The sequence below is a fragment of the Varanus komodoensis genome, unplaced genomic scaffold (genome assembly GCF_004798865.1).
Source record: "Varanus komodoensis strain SLA01 unplaced genomic scaffold, ASM479886v1 scaffold1, whole genome shotgun sequence".
NCBI lineage: Eukaryota > Metazoa > Chordata > Lepidosauria > Squamata > Varanidae > Varanus > Varanus komodoensis.
In genome coordinates, this window is record NW_025335268.1 from 54,197,258 (window position 1) to 54,217,995 (window position 20,738).

Below are 20,738 nucleotides of genomic sequence, written 5' to 3' on the forward strand. Positions count from 1 at the left end.
TTGGTAGAAGCTGAAATAGAGGCAAATGTCTGGGCGGATCACAACCCTGTAGCTATATCACTGAAAGGAACAGCAATGACGCCCAGATGGAGCTTAAATAAAGCCTTATTAAAGGATAAAAAATTTATAGAAGAGATAAATAAGGAAATGCAAGTATTCTTTCAAATAAATAAAACTGAAGAAACCGCTCTACAAAATGTCTGGGATACAGCTAAAGCCTATGTCAGGGTATTGATAACATATTCAGCAAAAATAAACAAAAAGAAAAAGCAAGAACGAGCAAAAATAGTAGAGGAATTGACAAAATGGGAACAAGAACTGCAGGAAGATCCATCCAAAAAAAAAAAAACAAAACCTTAAGGTCCAAATGAATATTTTAAAGCATAAACTGAATCTCTTGGACACAAATGAACTTACTAAGCAAATGACATTGGCCAAACAGAATTTCTTTGAAAATGCAAATAAACCAGGGAGATGGTTAGCCTATAAAGTAAAGAAAGAGAGAGAGAAGAGACTGATTTCTAAATTGAAGGATGGAGAAGGACAACTACAAGTTCTAAGTATGCATATTAAGAAAATAGCAGAAAATTTTTTACAAAGCTATATCAAAATGATGAAATCTCAACTGAGAAAGTAAAAGAATACATCCGAAAGGGAGATTAACCAAAACTACCGGAGAATATCAAAAAGTATTGAATCAAGAAGTAACAACTATGGAAGTAATAGAGGCAATTAAGCAGCAAAAGAACGATAATAGTCCTGGCCCGGATGGGCTGCCAGCAGAGTTTTATAAATCCTTTGAAGGAGTTTTTGCTACGCTTCTTAAAGATATATGTAATGCAGCACTGTTAAATGCTAAAATACCAAATACTTGGACAGAGGCAAATATTACATTAATACCGAAAGAAGACACGGACTTAACGCAGATTCAAAAGTAAAGACCTATATCATTATTAAATGTGGATTACAAAATTTTTGCCTCCATAATGGCAGAAAGATTAAAGAAATTTCTAATAGACTTCATTCACTCAGACCAAAATGGTTTTTTGCCTAAAAGACAAATGAGGAATAATTTGAGAACTATCTTGGATATTCTAGAGTATTATGAGATACATATGGAAAAACCAATGGCTTTATTATTTATGGATGCACAGAAAGCCTTTGATAATGTCAACTGGCAATTTATGAAGCAACAGATGGCCCAAATGGAGTTTAGTGAAAAGTTTATTAATGCAATATCAAGCATTTGATAAAAAGCAGTTGGCTAGGATTATAATTAATGGAGAATTTACAAAGATTATAGAGATACAAAGGGTACAAGACAAGGATGCCTTTTATCACCTCTGTTGTTTATACTGATTTTATAAGTGTTGAACAGGAATATCAGGGATGATGCAGACATTAAAGGTACCTGAATTAGAGATGAAAGCTACAAATTGCAAGCATTTGCAGATGACCTGGTTTCCATAACGGAGGAACCCTTTGCAACAATGCCTAAGCTCCTGCAAAGGATTGAAGAATATGGCAAGGTTACTGGGATGAAAATAAATAGAGAAAAGATGAAACTGTTAGTAAAAAATTTATACAAGACCAGAGAAAAACCATGCAGGAACAAGTAGATTTGCAGATTGTTGAAAAGGTTAAGTATTTGGGAATTTATCTTACAGCTAAGTGTACTACTCTGAAAGAGGACAATTATGGTAAACTATTGAAGGATATTAAGAGTGATCTGGAAAAATGGGCTAATTTGCAATTATTTTTGCTGGGAAGAATAGCACTTGTTAAAATGAATATATTACCAAAGCTTTTGTTTTTATTTCAAATGATTCCCATAAAAATGATAGAAGTTTTTCTGATGATTTAAATTTTCAAATTTCAAGATTTATATGGAGAAAGAAGAAACCAAGGATTAAATTAAAAATACTTCAGGAAGCTCAAGAGAACGGGGGTTTTGGTCTTCCTGATTGGATGTTGTATTATCAAGCTTCTGTTTTAACATGGCTAAAAGAATGGATAACTTTAAGAAATAAGAGAATTTTGTATCTTGAAGGGCATGCTTTGCAAATGGGCTGGCACGCTTATATGTGGTATGAGAAGGCTAAGTCACATGGTTCTTTTTTAAGTCACTATATTAGAAAATCATTATTGTCAGTGTGGGAAAAGTTAAAGATAAAACTGTATAATAAATTACCAAGATGGCTTTCACCCATGGAAGCTTTTGTGTATCCAAATGCATTGAATTTTGAGGGGATTATAAGATATGATGACATCTTGGATAAGGATGGAGGACTGAAATTGAATCAAGAAACACAAGAACAGGGATCTAATATCTCTTGGTGGCATAAGGTGCAGATACAATCGAGATATGCTAAAGATTGTAAAGTGTGGGGTTTTTATAAGGACTTAACAGCATTTGATCAAGTGATGCTTAAATCAGATGAGAAAATGGTTAAAAGATTATATGACTTCTTACTTGATCGGAAAATGGAAGACGAACAGGTTAAGGAAACTATGATAATGTGGGCACAAAATTTTGGATGTAATATTGAATTAGAAAAGGGCAAAAGCTGTGGGAGAGAAATATTAAGGTAACATTAGCAACTTCGTATAAAGAAAACTTGTATAAAATGTTTTATAGATGTTATCTGTCGCCAAATAGATTAGCTAAGATGTTTCCAAATGTCAAATGGATGTTGGAAATGTAAGCATAAATTGGGTACTTTTTATCATATGTGGTGGACTTGCGATAATGTGAAAATGTATTGGATTAAAATACATAAATGGCTCGAGGAATGTTACAAAAATCCTTAGCTTTTAAACATGAAGTTTTTTTATTAGGCATTATACCGGAGGACATTAGTAAACAAGAAATGTATTTGATTTTACATGTAATCACTGTGGTGAGGATTGCATTCGCCCAACACTGGAAAAGTGAAGAACTACCCACCGATGAACTGATTCTAAAAAAAATCCTGGACTGTGAAGATACGGATAGACTGACTTGATCATTGAAGGTGAAGGAAGATACTGACTTCTATCAAACTTGGGACTCTTTTTATTATTGGCTAGAGAAACGGGACTTCACGTAGATTTAAATATGTTCTTAAGTTATCATAAATGGAAAAAGAAGGGTGTGGGGTCTGACCCAGCGGGCTCAATGTTTTTGATGATGCATGTTGTTTGTAGTTTTCTTTTTGTTTTTTAGGATTATAATTTCAAATAAAACTTATTTTAAAAAATGCTGCTCCTGTTCCCATCCCATGTACCAAAGGGGCGCATAACATGTATCGGCGGCTGACTCTGTAATGTGTGTAACAGGACCATGCCGGGCAACAGGCTAGCCTAAGACTTTCCCAGAAGGAAGCTCCATTTGTGTGCAGTTAAAACTGGCTGAAATCTGAGTAAGGCGATTAAGGATAGCATGATTTACTCCAGAAGGCTGGGCAGTGACAGAATTGCAAAGAATGAATACTCAGACTCATGGTTAAAGATCTACACATCTGAACTTCTGCAGCTTTATTGAATTGGTGCCCCAGTTCCTGCAGTAACTAAGGACAGGGTGCTCCTGGGTAGACTAGGCAAACTCAACTACTAAATCACAGCTCAGGTACAGACACTTTTATAACCTGCTAGTCACGTACGCAGAGTGTTAAGTTTCCAGAGAATGTTAGTACAGTAGCATCTTGATGTCTATGGGCATGATACACTGTTCTAAACCAGAAATCAGAAATACTGGTACCCACAGTATGGAAAATATCACTGATTGCTTTATTGACATGTCAGTTCAGTAGATTCCTTGCAGTTTGGATCAGCCTCTGTGTCTGTTTAAACATGCAAATATGTCTGATTGAGGAACCATTCAGGAAAAAATGGTTCGACAAGTACACTGCATAGGTGCTTACCTCTGTGGAACTAGATGATTAAATGGGTCCATTCAGAAACAAATGGACAGCTTTGTCTCAGCTGTCTGCAACAAATAGGAACACCGGATTTCCCCACTGGTAGTATAAGACTGCAGCAGCTTCTCAGCCCAGCTAAGAATTCCATCATCCTAAAGGAACAGCAATCCTAACACTCATCTGGCTTGGAATGCTACTGCTTTCTGAGAAACAGGCACAGGTGTGATTTTATTAGATAAAGGCACATAGGAGTAACTTTTTTCTACCAGGATTTATGCTGAGTTTCCACAACAGAAGCCATGTTAGCTCCATAATACGGTACTGCGTCGCGGTCTCCCGTCCATTTTCCTTCTAGTTCGGTCTTTTTCCTTCTCCTTATGACAGACCGCCTGCAGAAAGAGGGAGAAATCATAAGCTGCTGCTCGTTCTGCTAGCAACCTTGTCATATCAGCAATTTCCAGAGGAGCACAAGCTGACCTTTCTTTCCTTCTCAGTGACGCCCAAGAGGAGGGGCAAGAGAGTAGAGTAAATAAGAGTAAATAAGTAGAGTGAGTAAGTAGCGTAGGAAAGTGCAGACCGCCTGCAGAAAGAGGGAGAAATCACAAGCTGCCGCTGGGTCCGCCCGCAACCCTGCCATATCAGCAACTGCAAGAGCGGCATCAGGAGGACGTCCTAGAGGAGAGGCTGAAGAGCAGAGGAAGTAAGTAGCGTAGGAAAGTGCAACCCCACAGGACTTGGCCTCGCAAAGCTGTTTACTCACCGCTGGTGTTCTGTCCTCCTCAGCTGTGGAAAAAGGTTTGTCTCTCTGTTCATCTTGGTCTCGGCTGGTTTGCTGCTTTGGTCCTGGCACGCCCGGCAAACTCACTGCCCCGGGAAACAAGTTTTTTGTGGCGAACACGTCTTTCTCTCAGCCAGACTCTGGTTCTGGGGACATGCTTGACAACCTGGGGGACAGTAGGGAGGGCAGAGGGAGAAGCTCGCGAAACAGCTTCCCATCGCTTTACGCTCCGGGAACGTGGTGCTTCTGGGAGTGACAGAGTGTAGCTTCTTCGCACACTGGTTTCTCGCTTTGTAGCTGCAGTGCAGCTTTGTCAGCTCTGAATTGGAGCGGGTGAGCTACTCACCCTCAACCGAGCAGTCCCACAAGAGCATATGCTGCAGTATAAACTCGCTCTGGCTCTCATATACAGGGATGAAATAGAGAAAGAACTGGTCTGAAGAAATGTGGGCTGGAATGGTAGAAACCGAGTGCAGAGATCATTCTGGGCGGAGTGCGGCCTGCCGTGCCGGGGAGCCAGGTGTGTCCTCAAGGAGGGGCCGGCCCGCTTCTGTGCACCGAAGTTTTCTTGCAGCCATGCCCGCTGCCCTGCCCATCTTCATGCCCAACACCCAGACAAGGACCTGAGTAATGGAATGTTGTGTGCCATTTTGCACGGGTATCTTCATTGCGTCGTAAAGAAATCATTAAATCGAAAGGGTGAATTGTGGAAATTGTTCTGGTTACCAGATACAAAAGGCCTTTGGGTGACATCAGAATCCCGGAATATCAATTTGAGAAGAGGGAATAAAACTCGGATTCGTGGGAAGGCCAAGCATCCAGACCATCTGAGGCTTTATTGTATTTAATCGGATTCGTGGGAAAGACCAAGCGTCCAGACCATCTGAGGCTTTATTGTATTTACCCCAAGGTTCCCGCGGTACACTCACGATAATGCATGCTGCATTACCGGGCAGGCAGAGGTGAACTCTGCTGCGAAGCTTCAATACCACTACAGGGCATTCATAGGTACACAGGTACAGGGCAATTGATGACAGAATGCAGAGATTACAATAAGATTCTGAGGTCATCACATACAGAACAGATAAAGAAATGCCAGTCAATCACACTGTAACAATGAGATTAGTATTGTCACTTTAGTTGAGTAACTTGAACCCATCTCCAGGTCTGCTCAGACATGCAAATTCGAGCCACTAGAAACTATTTATGATAAGCTCAGACCCCTATCTTCACTCTTAACATTCTGCATGATCAGGGCACATGAAGCCCTCTGGGCTATCAAATGATTATGGTAAACTGAATTCCAAAAATGACTATTTACAATGTATGTTTGGGCTAAAATGGCCTACTGTAGCCTACAGCTAAAGGTGAGGGAAAGGAGCGGGGGAATGCCATTTTAAACAGTGACAGCTTGGTCTTGAGAAGGAAGACAGCATTTGATCCCACAATTCAAAAGCACACAAAAGTAATGCTTTTCAGACAGGATTTACCCCAATTTTCCCAAAACTAATTACTTCTGTCCATTGTTGCAGGTTTTCAGTTATGGCAGAAATTGACATGTCAACATATCTGTTTCATTTTAAAGGATGCTATTTTGCATCAGGTCTGATCACTCCTGAATATCTTGAGGAAATTGCAGATTTTGAAGTGAGGGATAGTGATATATTTGTAATCACTTTTCCAAAATCTGCTAAGAACTCTATAAATGAAATTGGAATTATTCTAACAATTAGGTGGGCTGTTTATAAATTAAGAATTTTGAGGCGGCAATGTTATATACAGTTGAATGCAGCTTATGTCTGAGGAGACCTGTATAACATTGTGGTGTATGATATAAGGACCATGCCTAACTTGGATTACAGTAAGCAGTCCCCATTTACGGGAGTCAGGAGCATAGGATCCCTGCGAAGGTGGAAAAACCAAAAATGTTTCTAGCCCCCACCCCCAAGCCTGAACTTTTAATACTGTTGAGCATAGGTGCACTGGATTGCTCCCCCTCCCGGTGTTGCCAGCAATGTGAGAGACAGTGCATAATGAGAGACTAAAGACCTGAGTGAGGCTGGCCAGCACTTAGACAAAGAGTGTGACCTTCGCAAACAGTGTGTGTAGCCCACAGTACTTTAGCACACTGAAACTGTTTTCAAAATGTAAACCCCTCAACAAGCAGTTGCATATTGTCGCTGTAGAAAATGCTCTAACAAAGTATCATTCATATTGTGCACCAATTTAAGTCTAAACTTTTTGCATGCAGAAATGTTAGGTCATAGTCCACGTATGTGATCGTGTCAGGGGGAGGGGAGCTTCACCCCACCCTGCTCCATTGCTTCCACCACCACAAACAGCCTTAGCAGTGCAACATCTTTAATGCAGTACTTGCTGCAGAAACTGGCCACTGCTTGCAGAGGCTTAGCTTTACAGGAACCCAGCTCTTCAACTTGAGGCACACGGCTGACTTTCCTGGCTAGGGCAGGGAGCGGCCTCTTCCCACTGCCCGCCAGTGCTTCCAGGGGCTATAGTCAGCTTCTCCAGAGCAGCAGCACACCTGGAGGTCAAGAGGACATGGGAGAGGCTCATGTACCAATTTTACTGGCTGGGGGTATATGACTGGGCTAGAAACTACTGCTTATCCTGCCCTGAGTGCCAAAAGGTCCAAGGATGAGGGCCCCCTGCTGAACCCCCAATTCCATTTTCAGGGAACCATCTGAGCATGTGGGAGAGCCATTGGAAAGGCCGGCCAAGGAGTACCTATATATTTTATATGCCCTTCTTTTCCACTTGTAAAGCAAACCAGTGCCCTGGCCCCTGCCTCTTAGATCTGCTGGCCTCAGCCCAAGGGGGTGGGAAGCCGTCTCACCTTGCCCAAGATTTCCGGACAGGACTGGCCCATTGGCCCCAGCTCGTTTGCCCGGGCTGGCATGTCCACCCATGCCACTTCGTTCAAATGTCTGTCTCCCCACCTGGTTTGAGGCATCAGGCCCCTTCTTGGACTGACCCTCCAGCCAAGGCTTTCCCCTCTGACCCTATTCTTCTGGCTTTTCTGTGAACACATAAGCGTCCAACAGCTGAATGGCATCCTCTGGCGTCTCACCAAATTTCATGCCCGAGCTGGTAATACAGTCACAAAGTGTTCCAGCAGAATGAGCTCAGCAACCTGCTTCACTGCGCATGCTGCTGGCTTCAGCCGTGGATCTTTTATCCAACCAGCTGCACGAACTTCATGGCAGGTTACGTAATCCTCCTCCTTCCCTCAGTCTGGGCCTCACAAGAAGCCTGTGAGCTCGGTTAGGCTAAGAGTCCATGTCACCCGCTGCGGCCAAATGGGAACGAGAACCCGACCCTTCTGCATCCCAGTCCAGCGCTCTAGCCGTTACATGGCACTGGCTCCCCAGCTTTTACTTCAGAAAGATTACCCAAGCGTCTTTCTCTTTCTAAGGAAAGGGGCCCTCAATCAGCCAAGTGAAATTATGGATGGGAAACGCAGGCCACCAAAGTTCAGTCCTGTGCCTCTAGATTTAGACTTATGAATTTAAATATGTCCCATAAGCAAATGAATTCTAGGCTAATTTGGGAATAGGATGAACATGATTGCTTAGCAATATGGCCTCCATATCAAGGCAATCATTGCTGGCCTTAGACTCATTCACACTCAAAGTTGGGTTGCTGGTGCTAAATGCCTATGTCAAGTTTGGGCAATATTGCACAGTTTAATGAGTTGATCCTCCTTTCTAGGAACTGTGTGGGCCCAGAACATTTTGTGCCTGATTTTGAATGAAAGCCACCGCAATGGAACAGGGGGAAAATCCACATATGATCAGGCTCCATTTCTTGATTACAACTTAAGGAACTTGGATTTGTCCCAGCTACCGTCACCTCGGGTCCTAATGGCCCATCTACCATATCATTTGATTCCAAAGGGGCTGAAAGAAGGAAAAGGGAAAGTAAGCACATTTTCTTACAGTTTTTGAATTCAGATATTCACTAGGTACAGTTCAGGTGCTGAATGCAACTTGTAGTCTAGTACATGTGAGCATTCAGATCCATAGGTTAATCCAAGGGGGTGTGAATAGATAATCTCAGAGATAAAAATGACTTGATTAAGATGGATGTCTAAATGAAGATACTTGAACCAACCCAAAGGATGTGTGAATTGCTGGCCTTCCACCTCACTAACCCTTCTGAAAATTTCACCAAACTGTAGGGTGGCAGTGAAGGGGATAAGGTAAGCTAATGTAGGGCTCACCTGGCTGGCTGGCTGGCTGGCTGGCATTAAGCCTGACAGGCTGATCACGTCCCAAGCATTATCCTAATAAATCGAAACATTACAAGCAGCCAGAGATTGAGCAATCTCCCACCACAAGCTCCCAGTTGTACCTTCAGGCATCCCAGCATTCCAGGTAAGTGCAGAAACCACCTGAATTCTAATGTGCCAGTCAGCTATCGTGGCAGGAATTTCAACCCTATAGGCAGCAGTCATCGCTGTCTGGTCATCAGGGGTATAAAGGGGGAATCCCCCATGCTCTTGAGGTCAATTGTCAGTTTGCTCCAGGTCCGAGCCCTTTGTGTCCAGCACTAGTAACAAGGGCAAAAGCAGCCCACTTTCCCTGAATAGCGTTAAGCTGACACTAAAGCTGGACAGACCGGTCATGTCCCAAGCATCATCCTAGTAAATCAAAACATTACAGGTGGCCAGAGATTGAGTAATCTCCTAACAAAAGCCCCCAGTCATCCTCCAGGCAGCCCAGCCTCCCAGCTAAGTGCAGAAACCAAATCTGCCAATCAGCTATTGTGGTGGGAATTTCAACCCAAAAGCAGCGGTTATTGCTACCTGGTTGTCAGGGTATGAAAGTGGACTCCACCATGCACCCAAGATTGAGTCCCACTTTGCTGTGATCGCACTTAATTCTCCAGGATGAAACACCTTGCCAAGACCTCTCATTCTTGCCATGCTTAATTGGCCTGAGCACTCCAGGTACGAGCCCTTTGTGGCCAACACTAGTAACACGAGCAAAAGCAGCCCCCTTCCCTGAACAGCATATCTACTTAATGTGCTTATTTTGAAAGGATTCTCCACTTACAGCTTGCTCTGTTAGATTGGAGAAGATTGTGAACATAATCAGTTTGCTATCCACAGATGTGGGGTTCCGGCTGGATTGGGGCCTTGTAGCTTCTCTAGACTAGCCCTTCCCCCAGCACAGCATCCTTTGTCACCACAGGCCCTCCCAGTGCCCTCCAAGAAGGGGACCCCAACACCGTGCTCATAGGCATCCAAAAATGGGAAAAGAATGTTTCAAAACTTCTTCTTTCATTTTCTTTCTTTTTGCAAATACAAATAAATGATTTTGTGTAAAATGCATAGAAGGATCTTGCAATTATGCATGAGCATCAACAAAATAGTCCAAACTAGTACCAGTCTGAGGTGGCCATTTAAATGCCACCTGCTCATATTTCAAATGTGTTGTAAATTCCTCAGTCTATTGCATTATATGAAATGAAGATCCATCTCTCCAATTTTATAATGTCACTGCTTTGGATATCAAACATGTTATTTCCCCCTTTCATTTGTTAATTTCTATCGAGCAGTTAAATAATTTAAAAGAATATGTACCTTAGTGAATATGGAACACTGTTCATGTAGAAAATTTATCTGTTAATAATTTCCTTGCAAACAGAAGCAACTACTGCACCTTGCTAAATCATTTGTTTAAAAGAAGCACTAGCTGTCCCACATTAGCTAGAAATTGGCTGAAGTAGATAATCCTTATTCAGTTTGACATATGATAGACGCTTAATTTTTCTACCCAACTAAAACACAACCTAAGCCCCATAAATACAAGAGCATGCAGTGGTTAGGCATTATGTGGTGGTGCCCAGAACTGTTTTTCAAATTCCCCGAAGTGCCCATAGGTCCAAAAAAGAACCCCGATCTAGAAGATGTGGAGGCTCGGTGCAGTATGATAATCTACTAAAAGGGAGGTTGTGAAGCCTCGTTGCAGCATGAGCCAGAGGCACCTGCCGCTCAGCTGTTGTCTTGGAATAAAGTCCTGAGCTTAGTGCTTTACCATCGTGTTCAGGCTCCTCCTTGGGATTCCTCAATTGGCTCGAGTGCTCAGGGTATATTTACCTAAAGGAAAACCAAACAAAAAAAACCTTCGGCCATACTGAGTTGGTACACCTAGTATGATGACACATGATTGTTTTTGTCAACGTGGCTTGCTGTCTTCCACTCTTGGCACACCGGCTTGAGCATGGTATATTAACCACACAGCAGCCATGGTGTGAACCACAGGCTTTTTGCTGGGTTGTTAGGGGTGGCTAGTTCCCGGTGCAGCTGGCTGTGGGCCTTGCACCATGGCTTGTTGGAAAGGGCGACTGAGAGCAGCAAAAAATCTGCTCACTCCTCACTACCTTGGTAGTGTTGCTTTCACTGTTCCTACTCCTTCCTCAGTGCCCTCCAGCCTTCCTTCTCAAGTAAAGCACCACTTGAGAATTTCTTTAACCTGTAAATGTGTGTGTGTGTGTTCCTTTGTAAGGACTCAGATACTTCCTTTGGATTCCTGTTTGCATTTGTTCAAATTTCCTTATATTCTAAAGCAGAGCTGCGGGGGTGGATTGCGAAAATCATGCAGCAATCAGCTATAAAGTCCCCTGTTTGATTTGCACACATTTTCTAAACATATCTAAATTTCCCTCATAAACTAAAGTAGAGCAGGTTCAATCGACAGGAAAAATGTGTAGGAAGTGCTAATTTTTGCAACAAAAGCAGCAACAACAACAACAACAACATCTCCCTATGCGCTTGTGCAAGGGCATAGATTTGCATGCCTAATTGAATGCATGCTGGGTTTGGTTTTGGTTGTTTATTTTTGACATTCCTTTTCTCAGCTGAGCAACCAAAGGAAAATGCTCTTGGAAAGGGAAACCGAATTCTGTACTGTGTAATATGTGTAACTAATCACTAGGTCATGAACAGGTACGGATGAGGAGAGCTGGTGCATGCAGGAACATGGGGATACCCAGAGCTTTACTCCGATGTACACATAGATGTGTGACAGGAATAGGCGGAAGGACTGGGGGAAAGGAACCTCTGCAGTAAAATAGATCAGTGATCAAACAAACTGCCCCTGTGGCTTATGTTCAGCATGGCTTCTCATGACATGTGAACCAGAAACCATTCTCTTTATTGTCTTTCTTTGAAGCTGGTGAGTTTTAGTTACAAAAGATATTTCACTGACAAGTCTAACAAATTAAATTGTGCAGGAATGTCATTAGGCGCATTCCCATGGCCATCTGTCAATTTATTGAAATAGCTAAAAATGTATTTCATCTTTCAGATCATCTATGTATATAGAAACCCTAAGGATGCTATGGTGTCCTTATATCATTATTCAAGCTTTGCACAAACGTCAGCAGATCTGGAAGAGTACATGCAGAGGTATTTAGCTGGGAAAGGTAAGACTGAAATGTGCTGGTGTTTGGAAAAAGTATATGCACAGAATATGAATTCAAAGAACTCCAGAGAACAGGGGCCTCACCTGTGCTGCTGCTAAAGGTCTGCTGATTGGTATTAGGAGTTGGCGGAAGAACCTTTCCACTCATGGGGCAGTATGTCCGCCCCAAGAGCCCTGGTACACATGCAGAAAGCTCTGCAGGCATTCAGTCACCACCAGGGTTAGCGGGCAGTTCCAGGAGGACGATTTTCTGTGTTGCAGGACTGTCGGTGTTGCATCCACCTCAGCCACAGACAACTTGTTCCCCTCCCACCCCAGGATCAGGCCCCATAGTCACCAGCCTGAAACCGGCCTTGTTCATTTCTGTCCCACTGTTTAAAAAAAATCAACCCAAACACCCTGTCTGAGGCACAATAAGCTGGTAGGGCCTGGGGAATAGAGGATCCCACCCCCATTTGACTCTCCCTCACTTACTCTGCCCATTATATCGCAGGAAGAGTAGTTGGGAAGAAAATGAAGTTCCTCCTGTTCATTGCCTGGCCACTGAGACAGGCAAGGGCAGCATGAAAAGGACTCTTCATTGTAGCTGCACACTAGCAATAGAGAGTGAGCCCATCTCCAGCCAAGACCAGCTGCCATAGTCATTGTACACAGTGAATGTATGCACTGGTGTTTTGCAGTGTTAGTAACAGAATACGTACGTTGTAGCAGAAAACATTTGGTTACTTTTGCACATGGTACTTTTGTACATGAACGGCAATTCTTCTGAGGGCATTTGGTGTCCAAACATTTTCCTCCAGGCTTATCTATTTGAATTCTGACCTTCAGACTGAGGTTTATTTTATATTTTCATCCCTTTTCTGTCTCTCTGGTTTAACACTAAGTAACTGACCTACCAGTGTTCTGACCCTTGTGGTTTGGTTATCAGGAAAATTGTATTTTCTTCCGCCCCTCCTTCTGAGCACGGAGAATCCTTGTGCCATATGATCACTAATGTCGTATGGGGCAACCCAGACACAAAGCATACCTAGAGAAGAGCCAGCACCATGCTGTTTCTCTGGACCATTTGCCAGGGGTGGGGCACAAGCCTACTTTTTCTGGAGTCTGAGAAGTTGATGGTTTCCGTTGGTGTGAATTGTCTGCTTCTGCCAGCTTCTGCTCTTCTTGAATCTGGTATGATGAAACTGAATAGGAATCTCTAATCTGGATGGTAGAAGGGCTGACAAGGTTGCTTTCAAAGTGTTGCTTCTGACACACAGAAGTGTTGCGCCTTGCTTCCTTACGACCTTGCATCGAAATGTCAGTTTTTCCTGCAATTTGCTTCTTGGACTTGTAAGTCTTGCCTAGCTCCTTTTTTTGATGGAGAGTTGGTTGCAGGTCATTTTGTACTGCCAACCTTCTTCAAGGGAGCTGGAGTCTGCAGTTCTGAAAGGTTTCTTTAAATCACTGACCACTCTCCTCTGAGAAGGGTATAAACACAGGAGCTTCTGGGCTGAAGTTGCCAGAAAGCTAAGAAGATTAGCTTGTTGTTGAGCTCTCAGGGCCCCTTCCTTGACACTCAGTCCAGATTGTGGCCCTGGGATTGGCCTTTATGGGTGAAGTTGGCATCTGGATTATTTCTTTCGCATTCACAATGATTCTTCTGATGAGGATCCCACAGAACATTCCTCCTTCTCTGCGTTCAAGGAATTTCTTCCTTAACAGACATCGAGATTGGACAGGCAGCACAACCATTTTTACTTTGTGTTAAAGCAAAATTTGGACCAGGACTTAGGGATTTATTCCAGTGGAAACCGCTTTTTCTGCAGGGGAAATGTTACTGACACACCTCCCTGCCCTCTGACGGTGTTTTCTGTGGGTTCAGAGGTTCCTATAATAGAACTCCGCTGCTTCTAGCTCTTCCACTACGCAGTCCTTGGCACTGGATTGCAATCTGAGAACTTGACAGGGACCTTTGCAGCAGGGCTGCAGGACATCTTTCCTCTGTTTTTACATACACACTCCCTGTCTTTCAGTTGAATAGGATGGCACAGTTCATCTCATGGAGTGCAGCTTCAAGGCTTGGTTAGAGCTTGCAGTAATGGAATATTTCGTCACTTGCCGACAGAATACTCTGAAGAAGCACTTTAACTGGGGAAGAAATTGTTGAAAAAAATGGAGAGGAAGATAGAAAATATCTGGCCATTTTAACTTGGTTGTACAACAAGTCTCTTTAGAGCTTCTGTTTCCATTGCAGCCAATGCAAGGTGATCGAGTCAATAGAACTTTTGGCTGCAATTTATTTTGCCTACAGAAGAATGTGCTCCTCTGGTTGAGTTTATGGGCAGTGGTCCAACAGCAGCTTCTTGTTCACAGCGTTGCCCACGTACATGCTTGCGTATAACTTGCCATGAATGCATGCAAACTTTAAACTAGAACATATCTCGAGGAAACACCTGGACACATGGTAAAATCGAATTCTGTCTTTTGTCTTACATATTTGCCCACATTTTGGGCCTCACAAATAGGGTACACACAGCCATAGTGCCAAGCTTGTACAAGAAAATTGTGGAGCCAGTCAAACAAGTTTCACAGTCTCAATCATTTCAGAATAAGGCTTTTAGCACAATCAGAGAGCTGAGTCTGCCTGCTCTCATTGTGGTGCAGAACACACCCTTCAGCTACCAGGATGCTTTTTTACGTCTTTAACCAAGCGAACCACACATCTAATCACTACTACATGCACTAGTAACTCTACGGCAACCAGTAATGCATTTACAAAAAGACTATTCTAAATATGAACCTCACATTGAGCAAAAGCTCTTCTATGCTCACTTTTTCATTTTTCTGAACTTTTAGTTTTGGGATTGCAATCACCAGTTTGTTTCCTCATGATTTAAAGCACAGAGTTGAACCTTCAGCCTTCACCATCGCTACTTGCACAAACATTTTCTTCTCTTTTGGCTGTTCATCTAGGTCTGCTCCTGCCCCAGGGAATTCACCCTGAGTCTTTTTATATAGAAGTACTTGCTGGTGTTGTTTGTCTCTCCTACAGTTGGATCACAAACTAGAGGGACTTCTTTTTGTCCCCGACAGTAGGGCATGGCAGCATCAACAACTGGACACACACTTCAGAATCAGAATTCGACATTCATCTGTCGCGATGGAGGAGGAAGCAAGAACTGGGACATGCACCAGAGCGACAACTTTTTCTGTGATGCACCTGCCGGCACTTGTGTAGAGGAAGGAGAGTGAGAGCGCCAGATAGACAACAGATGCAAACATCATCCTCATCCAGGCTTAAAACCAGCCAGGGAAGGAGCAAGAGGATTACTGTTAGTGAGGGGGTGGTGCTGGGACTGTGTGACCCTAGCTGTTGAGCTTGGCAAAAGTGCAGAGGTGTTGCACTTGCAGCAGCTCTTGGGCATTTGTACCAACTGTTCCTGCACGGGCAAACTCAGGGCATGGCCTATTCTGAATGACAGCATGACAAGGGAAGAACCTCGATTGAAACTGTTTATCTGTTTTTCTTTATTTTTTTCTTGCCTGGCAGTTGTGTGCAGTTCGATTTTTGATCATGTCAAAGTCTGGTACTCTCATAAGAATGAACTCGATATTCTCTTCCTTTCCTATGAGGAGATGATTAAGGTAAGATTGGTCACTTTCCCAGTGTTTGATCTCTACAGGTGAAAGTCCAAGCAGTACCAAGGAACTTTTACGATGTTTCTTTGCTATCATGGGGTCCCCTGCTGGCCAGGTATGTGGAAGCCTCACTGCGACTCTGATTCCAAAGAGCCTGTTGTGCAAGTAAGGTGGGCTTCAGGGCCATCCCAGGCACTGCTTTTGCTCATGTTCATCTAAACACACTACTGAGGGAACTTTCCAATGGGTACAGATTCCTCCTAGAACTATTTGGCCAGTAGAAAACTATACCCTGCCGGTCCATTTTGGCCCTCCTCTCCCTTTTCTCTTCCTTAAGTAGTCAGCATTTTTAAGCTTTTGAAGCTCAGGAAATGGAACAGTGCAAGTTGCTTCTTTCTGCTGCATAATGGGCAAGCAAAGTAGTTATTTGGTGGGTTTAAACAGCACGTTGCTCTGGGACAAGGTCAAGGTGTTCTTCAGGTAACTTGGCCTTGTGACCCCCACTTTACCTCTGCAGCTCACTTGGATGAAATCTTAGAAGGACTGACTTTATTCACAACACTCCCTTTAGCAGTACCAACCTATGCATGTCTGTGCAGAACTGTGTCCCTGGATTACTCCCTGGTGAGTGTGTATAAGATTCAGAAAACTCAGAAATGAATTATCCTTCTTCCAGGACCTGAGAGGTGCTGTCTTAAAAGTTTGTGGGTTCATAGGAAAGCAACTGAGCAGCCAGGAGGTGGACAAAGTTGTGGAGATGGCTACGTTCGAAAATATGAAAAGAGACCCGAGGGCAAATAATGTGGTCACTGCTAAAGAAAGATTCAGGAGAAAGGACATGCCGCATCTACGCAAAGGTGATACTGAGACCACAAAATCCAGACATGTGTTTGCAGCATGAAGTATTGCAATGTTTTCCTTTTCACCTAAAGTTGGGGTGCACCGCTTATTTGTACCCAGTGGCCCATACACACAAACACACCCACTGGGGGTTGGGGAGATCTGTGCACACACAAGGACATACACATGTGGGCTGGAGTGGAGGAAGAAACACTCACCTACTGGGTGGGAAAGGGGCTCACATATGTGGCCCGAAGTTTGGCTGGGCAGAGACTGAAACCTCACTCCTGCCCGTGCTCCCAACCAGACTGAAATGTCAGCAGCAGGAAAGCAGCAGTCCTGGTGGTGGAAGGAAGCTGCAAAAACAGTCCGGTGGCCAGCAGTAGTCCAGTGAGCCCCTCATGGGCAGCTGTGCTGGAAACAAAAGCAAGATGTTTGGTCTCTGCAATGCACAAATTCTTCAATGCTTTCCTGCATCTGGAAATGGCAACAAGACACATTCAGTCTCCCTGCTGCCACTGTTATGCCGGTCAACAGCCACTGGCCATTCCTAAGGATGCCATCAATGTATGGCATTGTAGTTCCGCTAGGCTGGAGCTGACAATTCCTTGGTTCCCATGAGGAAGCTTCACTGCATTTCACATTGCTATTGCTGTCAAGTACAGATTCTCAGCCCAGCCTACTTCACAGGGTTGTTGTAGAGATAAGACTGAGAGCAGCAGGAGGAGACTGATGCAAGCTGCTTTAAGTCCTTTAAAAAAGGAAAAGTGCAACATAAATCTAATAAACAAAATCACTGCTTTTAAAAACATTCTTAAGAAATCAACATTGGCCATAGGTTGGGCCAATCATGCTGACTCCATGGACAAGTTTGCATGAACATAGAGGAAAAAGAAGCTGTGGAAACTGCTTTCCTCTTCCACTTTTGACAATCCTCTTTTTTAGCATGCCCAGTAAAAGTGGGTGTAGGAATGACCCTTAGCATCAGAGTCCTTGTGGAGGTCAGGGCCCAGATGTGTCCTGGTCTTCCTTCAAGAATGTGCTCCAGGATGCCTGGAGGAGCACCTAGAGGGACCTGGAAAACAGGCTTGATGGCTAGTTGCCTTTAGCCATCTCCAAAAAAATAGCTTTAAAAATAAAACTCAGGCTGCAGCAAGCCCAAAATGGCTCACAGTGGGCATGACTCTTGCGTGTGTGGAAGGAAGTCATTGCATCTGCTCGCAAGTGCCCTTTGGGGACTTTGGATGGTAGCCACTGGCTAATCACTTGGCAGTAGTCTAGTATTACAGGTAAAATCAACTGAATTTTCTCATTGCTTCTCATCAGGTACCATTGGAGACTGGAAAAATATAATGACAGTGTCACAGAGCGAAAGGTTTGACAAGGTCTTCCAGGAGAAAATGAAAGACATACCTCTCAAATTCATCTGGGATATTAAAGAAACAAAAAAACCATGATTAGCATGAAAAGTGTAGCAGAAGACAAAGCCTTCCTCTCTTTTCCAGATAAAATGCTTAAGTGGTTTAAAAACAGAATGAATTCATTAATATTTTAAATATATTTTACTCAAAGCTTTTGGGGAAAGTATACATTACAGAGAAGTTATACATGTATTTATGCAGAAATGTTTTAACATTAGGGAAAAAGATCTGAAAAGTATGGAATAAACTATTTTGTGGTGCCATCTTATTTCTGGAGCCAGAGCCATCAGACGGACAAGATGCCGCTCCTGGAGGCATAAAAATCCAACCTCTGCTAAATATTCTTTTTACTCAAATAGACATAGGTCGTGGTCTAGAATTGATATGGTTTGGATAACCCCAGACTTAGTACCAGACTTGGTAGAAGCTGAAATAGAGGCAAATGTCTGGGCGGATCACAACCCTGTAGCTATATCACTGAAAGGAACAGCAATGACGCCCAGATGGAGCTTAAATAAAGCCTTATTAAAGGATAAAAAATTTATAGAAGAGATAAATAAGGAAATGCAAGTATTCTTTCAAATAAATAAAACTGAAGAAACCGCTCTACAAAATGTCTGGGATACAGCTAAAGCCTATGTCAGGGTATTGATAACATATTCAGCAAAAATAAACAAAAAGAAAAAGCAAGAACGAGCAAAAATAGTAGAGGAATTGACAAAATGGGAACAAGAACTGCAGGAAGATCCATCCAAAAAAAAAAAAACAAAACCTTAAGGTCCAAATGAATATTTTAAAGCATAAACTGAATCTCTTGGACACAAATGAACTTACTAAGCAAATGACATTGGCCAAACAGAATTTCTTTGAAAATGCAAATAAACCAGGGAGATGGTTAGCCTATAAAGTAAAGAAAGAGAGAGAGAAGAGACTGATTTCTAAATTGAAGGATGGAGAAGGACAACTACAAGTTCTAAGTATGCATATTAAGAAAATAGCAGAAAATTTTTTACAAAGCTATATCAAAATGATGAAATCTCAACTGAGAAAGTAAAAGAATACATCCGAAAGGGAGATTAACCAAAACTACCGGAGAATATCAAAAAGTATTGAATCAAGAAGTAACAACTATGGAAGTAATAGAGGCAATTAAGCAGCAAAAGAACGATAATAGTCCTGGCCCGGATGGGCTGCCAGCAGAGTTTTATAAATCCTTTGAAGGAGTTTTTGCTACGCTTCTTAAAGATATATGTAATGCAGCACTGTTAAATGCTAAAATACCAAATACTTGGACAGAGGCAAATATTACATTAATACCGAAAGAAGACACGGACTTAACGCAGATTCAAAAGTAAAGACCTATATCATTATTAAATGTGGATTACAAAATTTTTGCCTCCATAATGGCAGAAAGATTAAAGAAATTTCTAATAGACTTCATTCACTCAGACCAAAATGGTTTTTTGCCTAAAAGACAAATGAGGAATAATTTGAGAACTATCTTGGATATTCTAGAGTATTATGAGATACATATGGAAAAACCAATGGCTTTATTATTTATGGATGCACAGAAAGCCTTTGATAATGTCAACTGGCAATTTATGAAGCAACAGATGGCCCAAATGGAGTTTAGTGAAAAGTTTATTAATGCAATATCAAGCATTTGATAAAAAGCAGTTGGCTAGGATTATAATTAATGGAGAATTTACAAAGATTATAGAGATACAAAGGGTACAAGACAAGGATGCCTTTTATCACCTCTGTTGTTTATACTGATTTTATAAGTGTTGAACAGGAATATCAGGGATGATGCAGACATTAAAGGTACCTGAATTAGAGATGAAAGCTACAAATTGCAAGCATTTGCAGATGACCTGGTTTCCATAACGGAGGAACCCTTTGCAACAATGCCTAAGCTCCTGCAAAGGATTGAAGAATATGGCAAGGTTACTGGGATGAAAATAAATAGAGAAAAGATGAAACTGTTAGTAAAAAATTTATACAAGACCAGAGAAAAACCATGCAGGAACAAGTAGATTTGCAGATTGTTGAAAAGGTTAAGTATTTGGGAATTTATCTTACAGCTAAGTGTACTACTCTGAAAGAGGACAATTATGGTAAACTATTGAAGGATATTAAGAGTGATCTGGAAAAATGGGCTAATTTGCAATTATTTTTGCTGGGAAGAATAGCACTTGTTAAAATGAATATATTACCAAAGCTTTTGTTTTTATTTCAAATGATTCCCATAAAAATGATAGAAGTTTTTCTGATGATTTAAATTTTCAAATTTCAAGATTTATATGGAGAAAGAAGAAACCAAGGATTAAATTAAAAATACTTCAGGAAGCTCAAGAGAACGGGGGTTTTGGTCTTCCTGATTGGATGTTGTATTATCAAGCTTCTGTTTTAACATGGCTAAAAGAATGGATAACTTTAAGAAATAAGAGAATTTTGTATCTTGAAGGGCATGCTTTGCAAATGGGCTGGCACGCTTATATGTGGTATGAGAAGGCTAAGTCACATGGTTCTTTTTTAAGTCACTATATTAGAAAATCATTATTGTCAGTGTGGGAAAAGTTAAAGATAAAACTGTATAATAAATTACCAAGATGGCTTTCACCCATGGAAGCTTTTGTGTATCCAAATGCATTGAATTTTGAGGGGATTATAAGATATGATGACATCTTGGATAAGGATGGAGGACTGAAATTGAATCAAGAAACACAAG

The 20,738-nt window shown here is 42.1% G+C and overlaps 1 protein-coding gene across 1 annotated transcript; it reads left to right on the forward strand.

Moving 5' to 3' along the window:
- Nucleotides 1-3,322: 3,322 nt before the first annotated feature.
- Nucleotides 3,323-18,275, forward strand: LOC123018494 (amine sulfotransferase-like). Its single transcript, XM_044420701.1, has 7 exons — nt 3,323-3,329; nt 4,453-4,599; nt 8,407-8,615; nt 12,009-12,126; nt 15,658-15,752; nt 16,423-16,603; nt 17,913-18,275. Exons 1-7 carry the CDS (start codon nt 3,323-3,325, stop codon nt 18,041-18,043), a joined length of 888 nt encoding a protein of 295 aa, XP_044276636.1. The 3' UTR covers nt 18,044-18,275.
- The last annotated feature ends 2,463 nt before the right edge of the window (nt 18,276-20,738 follow it).